At 41.9% G+C, this 13,117-nt stretch overlaps 1 protein-coding gene across 3 annotated transcripts; it reads right to left on the bottom strand.

Annotated features, from left to right (window-relative positions):
- Window positions 1-704: 704 nt before the first annotated feature.
- On the bottom strand, window positions 705-9,598 carry tbx18 (T-box transcription factor 18). Of its 3 annotated transcripts, none has more exons than XM_034150360.1 (8): window positions 9,070-9,598; window positions 7,465-7,627; window positions 6,919-7,020; window positions 5,543-5,726; window positions 4,731-4,898; window positions 4,159-4,223; window positions 2,800-2,894; window positions 705-2,348 (listed from the first exon to the last, which is right to left on the bottom strand). In XM_034150360.1, exons 1-8 carry the CDS (start codon window positions 9,302-9,304, stop codon window positions 1,813-1,815), a joined length of 1,548 nt encoding a protein of 515 aa, XP_034006251.1. In that variant the 5' UTR covers window positions 9,305-9,598; the 3' UTR covers window positions 705-1,812. The 3 variants fall into 3 exon arrangements, with proteins under 3 accessions (XP_034006251.1, XP_034006253.1, XP_034006252.1); XM_034150362.1 differs by having other exon boundaries at window positions 5,555-5,726; XM_034150361.1 differs by having other exon boundaries at window positions 7,465-7,624.
- Between the last annotated feature and the right edge of the window lie 3,519 nt (window positions 9,599-13,117).

Genomic DNA, 13,117 nt, shown 5'->3' with positions numbered 1-13,117 from the left:
TGTGTGTGTGTGTGTGTGTGTGTGTGTGTGTGTGTGTGTGTGTGTGTGTGTGTGTGTGTGTGTGTGTGTGTGTGTGTGTGTGTGTGTGTGTGTGTGTGTGTGTGTGTGTGTGTGTGTGTGTGTGTGTGTGTGTGTGTGTGTGTGTGTGTGTGTGTGTGTGTGTGTGTGTGTGTGTGTGTGTGTGTGTGTGTGTGTGTGTGTGTGTGTGTGTGTGTGTGTGTGTGTGTGTGTGTGTGTGTGTGTGCGCGTGTGCGTGTGCGTGTGTGTCTTATTCTTTCCCCCTCTGTCCTTTGGTATTTTTATTTCCTCTGGAATCCAAATCCTGGAGGTATTAGTTTGCATGGCCATAGTGAAGGCGATGGGTTGCTTGCTGGTGTGGGTGTGGGTGTGGGTGTGTGGGTGTCTTATTCTTTCCCCCTCTGTCCTTTGGTATTTTTATTTCCTCTGGAACAACCCCAGTCTCGGACAGCTTCATCACACACATTCACAATACCACAAGCCCCTCCATGAGTGAGAACAAATAAGCATACATTCCTCCATTCTTTTCACCAGGGAAATTATATTGTAAGCTCTGTAATGGCTTCAATTTTTGTTTAAATGTGGAAAGAAAACGCTCGCACACACTTATGTTTAGAAGTATCTTAATAAACAATATGCAATCAGTTAAATTAGTAAGATATTGATTACATATAAACATTGTGACATGAATAGATATATTTTATTCGGCTCAAAAAGGTCACAGAACATGTTAATGTCCTCGGCCAAAGGGCGTTCTGATATATCGTGTTTTTTCAAAGAAAAGTTCTTCAGTCAAGTTCAGGGTTGGCTGTTGCGTACCTGACCCAGTCTAAAGAGCAGAAGCAGGTGCATTGGTTTTTTTTAAGTGCGAAGGGTCACACAGCCCTTTATATACACATCTCTTCTCCTTTCTCTCGCTATGTACAGAGTCATCATATGCAGTTACGACCGTGTCACACAAGGAAAGCTGAAATTCAGTCTGAAAACTTAGAATATGTAGATCAGTACGTCATCCATTATCCTCCCATGCTTCAACCTTGTCAGTCCATAACTGTCATTGGGATATCTCCAACAGTTCTCAAGGCCATGATGTCATTACGTTAATGTCTCCTGGTGTTACGTGTAATACAATTGTTAAAGTCTGAGTGGTGAAAAGGCCCCGCCCGTAGTGTTACATGGACTACATGATTGTCACTCCAAATACTTGATGAGAACACCACCAGGCATGCTATGACTTAAGAACTGTTGGAACTTAATTGAGTCAATGCAACCCATAAAAACAAGTTAAAAGTAGTGTTCAGTAACTCCATCAAAGGTAGGCAAGTTCAGTGAGGCAATGTATTATTGTGTGAGCATAATAGTTTCTGCTTCAGGGCATCCTGCCAGGTGTGAAGTGCTTGCTTTGAGTGCCAGGGCCAGCCCAGTTTATGCCCAATCCATATGCAGCTCCAGTTCAGTCACTGGCCTACATCGTTTGGACTCCTTATCCAAAGCCGCATTAAGTTTTTTCCTTGACTACCGCAGCTGCACACGCATGTCCAAGAGAACTTACTTGAAAGATACGAACTCTGTAATAATATATTCCCTTCAGTTTAAGGAGTTTTAACGAGCTCTGTAAACTCAAACAGGCAATGGCTCGGTCTGCCACTCATCTTTTGTCCACAATTCAGCCTGATGCTTTTTCAGCACACAGATGATTTATTCGTAGAACGTTCCCGAACCAAAAGCAACTTCCACCACTTCCAGGGAGTCATGTTGTATTTTCATGACAACCCCAGATGTCCTGAGTCAAATTCAGCTCATGTGGGCAGTGACCTGTGAGGCCCCTCCTCCCGGCTGGCTACCTGCCAATCCTAAAGTCCGGGAGTCAAACAAGAAGCCCTGTTGTCCTCCACTGAGCACACCCATACTGTCCGTTAGAGTCCCACTGGGAGACGAGCCAAGGAAGGGACTCTGATGATTGGCAGCGGAAGCCATTTTGTCAGGGCTGGCTGCGAGGCGTGGTGATGGAGGGAATGTGTAACCGTACAGGCCGTAGGGCGGCGAGTGGAGGCGAAGCCCAGCGTAGCCCTGCGGTGTGGGGTTGGATAGATAGCCAAGTTGAGAAGCATGGTGAGGCAGAGAATAAAATCCTTCGCCTTCATACGCAGATGGCCCTCTGGGAGCATGGAAGGCCTCCGAGGGGTTGCTGTAACGGTGGAGAGGGTGGATGGGGCGGTTGCAGGCGTAGTCAGGCGGGCTGAGAGGGCAAACCTGGAAGGGTGAGGAGCAGGGGGACGTGGAGAGCAGGTGAGAAGATGGTCCGATTCCACCATGAACTCCTGGGATAACTAGAGAAATAGGGACAGAAACATTTATGAATTCAATCTAAATTAACTTAAAAGATAGTGTTGTTTGGTTCGAATTCAACAATGGATGTACCAATCCAATGAACCGGAATGGTTAAATCCCTGATTTGAAGTACCTTACTTTGAATAACTCCTTTGAGTTCTAGAAAAAAAAGCATACCGCTTTAAAATATTGCACAGACCTTAGATTGGTACATGGAGTTGAGGTACTTTAATCACTATCACAAATATTGGATTGTGACATTCCAGAAAATGACCAATAATTCTGTCTACATTACATGTTTGCAAGGCGAGAAATGTGTGTTTCTGCCAGAAGCAATTGTGGAACACTTTAGCAGAACGTTTTGAAGGTTTGGGTGGGACACAAACACTGTGCCTTTGAGGCTGGATTACTTATTCCAAGTATCCAGAAACCTCCTTTAGTTAACTGTACCTTGCTTGGTAATGCCAGGGATGTCCTCAAATGTGAGCGTTCGCAGAGACGGACGCCAGAATGCATACGACTCAACCAGCGCCTCCAGCCCCATCCTTTAGAACACACATACAAGCACACGTTAACACACACACATCAGCACCACTGATAAATCATCAGAAAATACTAGTCTGCCTCACATTACGCCAACCACCTGGCGGCCATCTTAGTCGCCTGTGGGGCCTCTCTTGCCATCTCCATGGAGACCTAAGGTAATAAGGGGCATAAACGCCACGTTGCGATTGGCTGCTGCCAGCCGGGTGCTCGGAGGTAATTGCTTTCACACGGCTTTTACGGGCGAATCAGGACGAAGGAGCAGGAAGCCGCAGCAAGGATTTATGAGGTGGGACTCCCCTTCCCCCCCAAATCTGCGACTCCCTCCTCTTCTAGGTGGGGCAGACGGTTGCTGTGGCGGGGTAATGCGAGTGCTCTGTTACCCCTCGTTAGCGTGAGGATAAAAGTCCTCCCCCCCCGCGGGGTTGTAGCCACGGTGATAATTTAGACAAGCTGCCCTGAGCGGTTGTGTGTGCTCCGAAGCAGCCTATCAGAGCAGAAGTTTATTTAGCAAACTGCTTAACTCTTCCTGTAATATTTAAAGGGAGGGTTTTCTTTCGGCCTTCCTGAGTTTAACTTTTATAGGGTCAGCTGTCAGGGTTATCCAGTTTGCTGTTCTCTACCTTCTTCCCTCTCAAAGTTTCTGTCTCACCGGTCCTTCTCCTCCTCACTCTGCAGCTCTCCCCCTTTCTCTCCCCTCCTCTCTAATGATTTCTGTGAGGCCTCCAGGGAGTGGCTGTTTGGAGACTGTTGGAGTTTTACTGCTGTGTTGTTTTAATGCCGTGTTTATATATGTTTAGAAATGTGTTTATACAGATTTTCTTCAGGACACTCTTGATTTTATTATTTTGCTGTTGATGTTTATGTTCTCGAGGCCGACTGGAATCTGACGCTCCATTTATATTTGCAGCCGAGGTTAGATTTTTCCCTCTCGAAGTATGTGCCCGTAACTATGCAGTTGTGAGGATTAATTTGCTTTTAAAGTCAGCACATTTAAAAAAAGAAATGCATTACTGTTATCCTGTGCCACGTCTGTTAATTATTGTCTGTTTTTTCTGCCATTTAGGACAGATTAAATGGAAGTTGTTGCACATTGTCCATAAGGAAAAAAATTAAGTAAATACAAAGCTTTGCTCCCCATAAAATCAGAATGAAATGGCAGTGACAAAAACCACAACCAGTCCAGAATATAATGCAGTCATGCATCCCACACTACCCTTAATGCACTAGATAATGTGAAAATCTCTGTGGTGGAATTTAACTGACCGATTTCTGCCAGAGTCTCTGAAGCCTTTAGCAAATGGGTTTCTGTCGATTTTCAGCCTTGTAATCTGAAAAGCAAAGTAAGACTGAAATTATAACAAAATCCATGACAACCAGAGTAATGAAATATTGTGTGTGTGTGTGTGTGTGTGTGTGTGTGTGTGTGTGTGTGTGTGTGTGTGTGTGTGTGTGTGTGTGTGTGTGTGTGTGTGTGTGTGTGTGTGTGTGTGTGTGTGTGTGTGTGTGTGTGTGTGTGTGTGTGTGTGTGTGTGTGTGTGTGTGTGTGTGTGTGTGTGTGTGTGTGTGTGTGTGTGTGTGTGTGTGTGTAATGTATGTGGGGCTGCCCAGGCTGTGGGTGGTGTTTAAGGCCCAGCTCTGTGACCCATATCTAAAAGGACTTTTATCACCATGTTCTACCTTCAGCCATCATGCAATGTGGGCTACACAACTACAAACATATATATAGCTGTCAGTGTAGCACTTGTAAGCTGGAAACATAGGCTTCTTGGTCATGTTGGCTTTTGCAGGTTTGTTTTTTAGAGGAATGTGTCTTGTGTGGAGGTCAGCTGTGCTACCTGTTGATTCTGATAGGCCGTGACGGTGGTGAAGACAGTCTCGGGGAAGGCGATGGTGCGGGTGCCTTCCCCAGCAGGGATGGCTCTCACTGGGGATAGCTCCTCTCCACACTCCTTACGGATGACATGGACCCGCGGCTGGTACTTGTGCATTGAGTGCAGAATGATCTGAATGGCAAGGGGGAAATAATGTTACAGGATTAAATTAACAGGAATTTCAAATTACTGCTATAAAACAAGTTTTTTGACTAACACACCACAGATGCATTGACACATTTAATATTGACTCAAACGTTTTTTTGTCACATGCACACAACAGCTACAGCATATAGTTGTTGGCAATGAAAATATTAAGTCCCAGGCTCCTCCAACAGTACATGTACAATATACTTAAGACATGAAACGAAAAAGACATTCAAAAGTTATGCTTGAAAAATTCAAAACTCAGTACAGTGGAATAAAATACTGTACATATGCACCTGCACACACAAAGAAACATCCACAATGTGCCATATAAGAGACACTCAACCTTAAAAGGGAAATTGTATTTTTTTTAAAGGTCAGAATTAGGATATTATTTAAAAGAATATTTGTTTTATTATTACAAAATGCAGAATACAATTTCAGTAGCATGATTTTAAATGTTGTCAATTTTATGAAATATTTAAGGGTTTGAAAGATACCTGAAAATGGTATCACAACAACAACAAATATTGCAATTAAATATCAAAATATGAGATCAAATAGAATTAAGAGGCCACTTGAATACACATTATTGTCAAAGAAATGTAGTATAAAAAGGTTTCACATACAGTTGCACTTACATGTCCCTGGTCGTCCAGCTCGTTGTTGGTCAGCTTGAGTTTGTCGAAGCTGACCACCTGACGCATCCACGTCTCTCCTGAGGCCGGGGAGTCAGGGTGGATGTACACTCTGGGCGGCACAGGAGAGTCCGCATTCCCCGCTACCATCCACTTAGAGCTGTGGTACACGTATCTTCACAAAACAAACACACTAGGCCGGTAAATGAACACGCTGTCGAACACGCTGTCCTCATTTCTATCATCCTTCAATGCAGCCCGTTTCACATGCGCAACGAAAAACAATCAGCAAAAAGGACAGTGATATGGAGATCTGAGTTTTCAGTATGAAGGTGGACACAACTCCTTGAAAGTTATTTATCATTCGACTCGCCTGCATATTTCATACGTGTGCGATATCCTGAAAAAGGCATAAACATTCTTATATAAAACACAACGGATCAAACACATGTTTCTTGTGTGCAGCATTTATATAAAAATCGCCTGCCAAGTCAAATCTCCACTGTGAATTTAAAGCAGGCCTGCGGTACTATTTTGGGTATCTGCAATTAAAAGGGCCTTGGATCGGTGTAAATCTCGTAGGCTGTGAGACTCATAGCCTTCAGCTACAAACCGAACTAATTATTTCCTCATCTGGCTGAAGGTGTTCATCACCTGCTGTTAAGCGTTTGGAATAAAAAGCTGCACACTCCTCTCCTCTCCTCGTTGTTGCCTGCAGCTCTGTGCGTGCATATGAACACCACATTTCTGTAATCCAGTGTAGCCTGCAGACTAGCCGAATAACATGTCCCGTGTCATTCATCACTCCACCGAACCGTGTTCACATATAAACGGACTTTGGACGTTTGAAATGATAGACCCACAGTGTATAGCATGCAAAGCCGTTGCAATAACACGCTGTTCTCTTCTGCATTATAACGGCATTTGTTGGTTTGACCTTCCAGGGTGGAGAGGTGAAGCATCCAAAAGGCTTTTTCCAAAAGGGACGACAAAACCGCCGTGACAACAGTGCGGTGCCAAGTGCCATTTGTGGAGACAGGACTAGGGTTGCACAATTGAAAGATGTGGGTGTTTTCTTAGCCTGGAACAGTGTATATGGAGTCTAAATTAAAACTAGGCCTGCTAACAAAAATTACTGTTAAGGTTCTATTGGACATGTGTGGCCACATCTGTAGGCTACCCCTATTATGTTATGTTACTTCATATTATCACTTCGATATCCCTATCACTCGTCTTTATTTTATTTTGAAATAAATTAAATGTCATAGTAATATTTATAAAAGGATTACTCTATTTCATTAACGTTTTATCATTGGCTTGCATTAGCGAGTGTTTATGTGTGTGCGCGCTTGATTTGTGTGTCTTACCTATATCGCTTGTTGTCCACGGGGATTATATCCATGGCAATGTAATACTGCTGGTGAGGGTCCAAACCCGTAATCTTCACACGCATAGCGGGGAACATCCGCCTGACAGGAAAACCAAATAAATCATCTGCATTGGAGATTTCAGATCAGCGACAGGATACATGGATTTACAACACACGGCCATTATTGCCACATAATTAAAGTCTAATAATGCACACACAAAAAAAATTGTTGAAAAATAATATAGGCCTGGAACAGAAAAAGCTGTTTATTTTTTATTTGTGTTAGGGCTGTTAGATCTTTGAGTGGTTATTGGATTATCAATCCTGCCGGAACAGCTCTTTTAAGAATATCCTTCCTTGTATAAATAGCTGCTTTCCAATTATTAGGACTCTTATGTCATTATTGTATCTTTTACATTTTTTATATTTTTCGGCAAGTTTATTATTATTAGGCTATTATGACTTATTTTCCCAATATATAGGCCTATATGCTACTAGCCAGCCATGTACTTTATCCAGAACATTATCTCATGATCTCTCTTACCGTCCAGCCTTGGTAATGATCATTTCCGTGCCTATCTCGTGGAAGCGTTTCCACAGGTCTGCTCCCTGCAGGTCCACGCGGGTCTCCTCTCCGCTGCCGGTCACCGGCCCCGTGCACAGAGCTGCAGGCTGCGGGCTCTCCAGCAGCGCGTCCTCGCTCTCTGCTGCACCGGAATAAGGAGAGAGTAGCACGTTTTAACGGTAACATTCCCATCCAGGCCAGGCTTTATTCTCTGACAAGGATATTTTGTTCTGCGAGTCATAAGACTGGACTCTGAATACAATACATAGAAGCACAAAAACAGCATGAAGAACTCCATTAGATATATTCATCAAGACTTTAAACTGTAGCACGCTATGCATTTAAAATAAAGCGCGATTATTACTTTTAAATTAAGTCCATTATTATATTAGGATACATATACATAATTTCAATTGTCCCATTACATTTTTGTAGTAAGGATGAAAAAAAAATTCAGCAGCCTACGAAACGTCCCACATTTTACTACACACTACACGTTATTTTATGAAGATAAACATGCTTATTAGCTGCCTAATGATTATGTCCATATAACTCACTCACCGAAAGCTCGTAAGGAAGATTATTATAGTCTATATCTGTCTTCAAACTAAATGCACCATACTGCTAAATACATAGTTTATTATTTTAGGCACATTTACTATACATTCACAACTGAACTCCAATGTAAGTCTCAGTAAGAACTGTATATTGTTTTTGTATGATTGAGTAGGCTTGAGTTTAAATCTGTTTGAATATTGAGGACATGTTTAGATGAGTAGTGTTTATGTGTCTCACTGCTGTTGTTATTTGTACTATTCCACACAGGCCTCGCCAGTTGGTGCACATTTATGGACATCATGCATGTGCCAAGCCAAACTAACACAAACATAAATCTCCAGCCAAGTGCATTTTACATTTTGCAGAGGATTTAAATCCTAATGTGTCAGGGCCAGTCGGTTTATGCTTTGTGCAGAGCTCTTAGCATCCTTTCCCTGCCTTTATACGCTGCTAATTGGCGTGTTTATGATTGCAACACAACTCATAAAGCGTCTCACATTAGTCACACTCACACCACTCATATTTACTAGACCGGGGCCACGGTATGATATCACATGTCCACTGTGGAGCTCTGACCAAGGCCGATCAGTGTTTTGATTCATAATCTGCATATTTTTCGTTAGGCTACTAATGAAATGTTGCTTTGCAATAGGCAGAAGACAGCAGTTGTGAGCCTGAGAAACAACAGCTGTGCTGCTTTTAATTAAAAAGTAAGCTTATTCTCAAGTGTAGGCCTACTTTAAGTTTTAGTGTTTTCTTAAAAAAAATAAAAAAGGGGGTATCAAATGCGCATGACTTTAAAAAGGCTGCATACCAGTAAAGGGCCTTAAACACAATTATAATCTGCAATTGAAGAAATGCAACATAGCCATTATTTTAGATGTGTACCGTGTATAGGCTACTTGGTCCACTTTATGGCAATGTTGCCAATTCAAGGTCCTATCTATGCAATACTTGTTATGAATTATTTCTCTCATGATCTTCAATTTTTCAGATTACCGGGTTTCTTTGTTGGTATTTACTTACGGGATCCGTCACATGCACATTCCGCCTCGCTGCCCCGGTCGCTGGTGCACGCTCTGTCGGCTCGCTGCCCCGGGCTCCCGGTTATATCGGAGACATCGGTTCCGTCCTCGTAGCCGGGGGACACGGTATCCTCTCCGGTCGTCCTGCGTCTCTTTTCTGCTCCGATCAGCGACTCTACGGAGAAGGCGTGCGCCTTGACGCTGAGCGCGCACGGGGAGCGCCGCTTCTCTGCCATTTCTCTCCGTCTCGAGACAGAGGAACGAAAGGAGGAATCAGGCGTCACGAGCTTGCAGGGAGCAAGAAAAGTTCAACACACACAGTCGCTTAAAAATGCAATCCACGATGACAGTCCGGTGCTTTCCGTGTTGTCTGTCCTCGAGCCGGACAGCAGAGGAAACAGAGGGGGCCGGCACGAGCTGTAATAATGTCTCGGTTATCCGTGAGAGCCGTGCGGACTTTTGGAGAGTGTCAACAACCGGAGCTTAGAGGAGAGCCGGAGAAAGCGACCTGTCAATCACAACGCAGAGCAACCAATCACTAGTCATCACAGCCCCCCGGAACTTTTCCCTGGTCCCGCCCGCTGTGGGGGCCGCTCGTGCCGCCTTATGTGGTAAAAGTAGAGCTGGTGAATGAATCATGTCTTCAGGCAGGGAGCGCGAGGAGCGTCTCTCTGGGGCATTGCGCGCATTTTCACACACCGGCCCGACATGCTTTGCATATCTGGCCATTAGTAGGCTACCTCCTGCACGGTGGACACTTGTGGCCCACATCCATCCTAGAAATAATCATGTATTTCTAGATGCATTTGAAATGTCTCAGATTATCATTAAAACCACCAGAGGCTAAACTCATTTGATTAAGCTACTATTAAATGATGGTCAATGGGCCATATAGACAAAAAGTCTACCAACCCAAATTGTGTTTTTTCTTCTTTGATGCATTTTCAAAAAACGAAAAACATTATTATTTTTTAAATACGTCTATGATATATGTGTTAAGTGTTCAGTTTACCATCCAAAATGTCAAGTCATTGAGCACACACTCATCACATAACAAAAGCTCTCCTTTAAGAAATTACCAACAAGCTTTATATTAAAACACACCAACGAAAATATAACAAGCTATGGGCTGAATGGATTGTGAAATATTTGAAGGCTATAATTACATCCATGACTTTAATGTGCAGACTAATTCCAGAGTTTGTTTCACATGTTCAACTGAAAAAATGATCATCGCCTGAGAAGCTGTGATACTGTGGAATAAAACTGTAGCCACAATACAGCCTATCACAAACACGTAAAGGCCGTGTTGAATGAACGACAATTATTTTTCATTATAGGCTGCTTGCTGTTAATCATATTGGTTTGAAAATATATGTAAAATATTTCAACGTATTTCAATTATAGGCCAAAGTCATGCCTAATATGTTCAGACGGGATGGAAGACACAACCAGCTGAAGTGATTTGAGAGATTAGTTGGATTCTCTTCCTGCACGTTTGGAAATAATCATCAACACTTTCATGGTCGCGTACACGAGTGTGTGGTCACGCGGGGAATGCGTTTTGGTGCGGATGAGTGAAGAGGCTATAACATATGGAGGGGGTGAACCTGGCTATAAATAAACAGGGCATTGAGGCCGTGCGTGCCTTTGTACGCGCATGCGGGTTCAAATGGATTTCTTGATGACCCTGTTAAAAAACAGATATTCTAATTTACACACTACACTGCCCACAAATCACAGTTTATTATGCAACATTTCGCATTTTAACCTATAGCAGTCAGTGCTGTATTCAACATACTAATGTATTTCTTAGCATTACTATTTTAGCTACTTGCCAAGGTCTTGACAGAATAATTTCATTTGATTACGTTAAATGCCATTAGTGGCATCCGTATTTAATTATGTTTTCCCTATTTCTTCAATGTTTCCTTCGCTAAAATCACTGAAAAGCTCGAGGCCTCTCGTGGCTCGTTGGTAAAATAAACACGTCGCCATCGTTTATTGGCATACATTCGGAGTAAATGATTGGACGTCAAGGGCAAGCTCCGTGCTCATATCCGTGTAGGTTATCAGATCAAAAGCCTTGCGTTTCACTTCCCGTGAGCATTCAAGAATGCTATATTTCTTAATGACTCCGTGAGAATTAAATCGGTTATCCTCCGTTTGAAAATGCTTATAGTTTCGATTGAACAAAGCCGCATGACTTATCTTGGTTATGCCATAAATACCCCTAAACGTTTAGATTGAACATGTTTGCTCTTTAACGTAGCCTACGATCAAAAATAATCAAACGTATCATCTATTTTACAACGTTCATATTTTCGTAGTTACATTAAGTCTATTAGCACATACAAACAAAATAGTTATACCCTACTTCAATAATATGTATGAAGATAGCTTATTTCCTTCAATGTAATGAAAAATGTCAAAAGTTGACGTGTAAGCCAGACTTTTCACTGGCCTTTCATTCAATATTACGGTTTTAAAACGGGCAATGAATGTATTGATCATCGTTCACAGAATAATTAGAAACATTTGTCATATAAAAATACAATTTGATAATTTTTTTTCTAAAGGGGAAAAATAGCCCAAAGTCTTATTTGATAAATGTTGCCATATTAGAAAGTATAATAAAAAACAAATATACTAGGCCTTAAACCCAACAAAATAATTACAATTTCACAATGTAGCTTTTTATTGACATTTAAGGAGATCCAACAATAATTGTAAATGTTATAAACATAAAGCTTTCGTGGCCCGTTTGGATAAATGGTTCGTTAAGGACTCTGTGTCTTATTAGGCCGACCATTCAATCTTCCATTTTTTAATATATACTGTTAGTTTTAACCAGTCCTCACCAACAACCACATTTTCGTTGCAACAATGTTTAGATATACACACACCTTTGTAATATGTTATAACATTGTTTGTTTCTAACGTGTCTTTCCTTTTTTGTTCTTTTTTTTCGTTAGCAGGTGCACTGGTCCTTACATAGTTTTGCAACGTGCCGTTGGTGTACGATTATTCATAGGCTCCTTTATTATAATCCCATTGATTTTAAAAAGAGTGGGCTAAAGTAAGTCCTTCCAGGAATGGAGCGATAAAAAAACATGAAGCATTTTTTGATATCTTGGAGATGAGCTGATCTAAAATCAAAATAACGTAGGCCTATCCATAGCCAAGATGACTAGCAAACATATCGAGGCATTTGGATTTTGTATCCGGGCCTCTTAAAAGATACAACATTATTTTCCTTATTTGCGGCCATGGCGACGATTCGCCGTGTAAATAAATTGCCTCTAAAAGAAATAAATGGTGGGAAACCCTCTACCCCAGACCCTTTCTGTTGTATCCGAGCCAGTCGGGCAGCAATCATTTCGGATGAATGTTGCTTCGTTTTACACATTAGACAAAAAAATTAGGTTGGGCCATATTGTAGCTATTTCCTTTTTTTCATTTGTAGCCTATCCCTCACGCGGTGTGTATTGTGTGTTAGAACTTCGTGTGTGTAGATCTGTGCAGTTCTGTTGTCTCGATTTGTCAGCACCTGAAATTGGCAAGATACACTTTTTATAAGAAGGCTGTAAGCTAAGCTGCAGTTAATTATCTGTGTCTAGTATTTTTTGTCAAAGAAGTGTACATCTCAGGTCGAGTGGCCTCCTCTGTCAACGAACTGAGCGCGTGTGCTGTTGCACCTTTGTTATTGGCTCGGGCTGTTGCTTTGATGTATTACTTACTATTCATGATTAAGAAAGGTAATTGTATTAATTCATAACGAATGTAGTTTTTTAACACATGACTTTGTCTTGTCATATTGATTGATTCAAATAAATACTTACAAACATTATAGGCTTGAACAAAAGTTATGCTAGCGAGATATTTCTTGCATTTGTTTGTCAACTAGCCGTAATTAAACGCTAAAGTGCAGGTGCGCTTTGGGTGTACGTTAAAACCCAGCCCATTTATCAAAGTGTCGTTTTAAATACATTTCGTCACGTGTAAAGGTACAGGCATAACCTACTGCGAACGGAATAGGCTGTTTATTA

This window comes from Trematomus bernacchii, unplaced genomic scaffold (genome assembly GCF_902827165.1).
Source record: "Trematomus bernacchii unplaced genomic scaffold, fTreBer1.1, whole genome shotgun sequence".
Lineage (NCBI taxonomy): Eukaryota > Metazoa > Chordata > Actinopteri > Perciformes > Nototheniidae > Trematomus > Trematomus bernacchii.
Note: the sequence above shows the minus strand (reverse complement) of the source record. Positions and strands in the feature narration are given on the sequence as shown.

Coding starts and splice junctions, on each gene's coding strand:
- tbx18 (XM_034150360.1), bottom strand. CDS start 9,304: ATGGCAGAGAAGCGGCGCTCCCCGTGCGCGCTCAGCGTCAAGGCGCAC. Junction 7,628..9,069: donor ATGTGCATGTGACGGATCCC/GTAAGTAAATAC, acceptor ATTCCGGTGCAG/CAGAGAGCGAGGACGCGCTG. Junction 4,899..5,542: donor AGGGACATGTAAGTGCAACT/GTATGTGAAACC, acceptor CTTGCCATTCAG/ATCATTCTGCACTCAATGCA.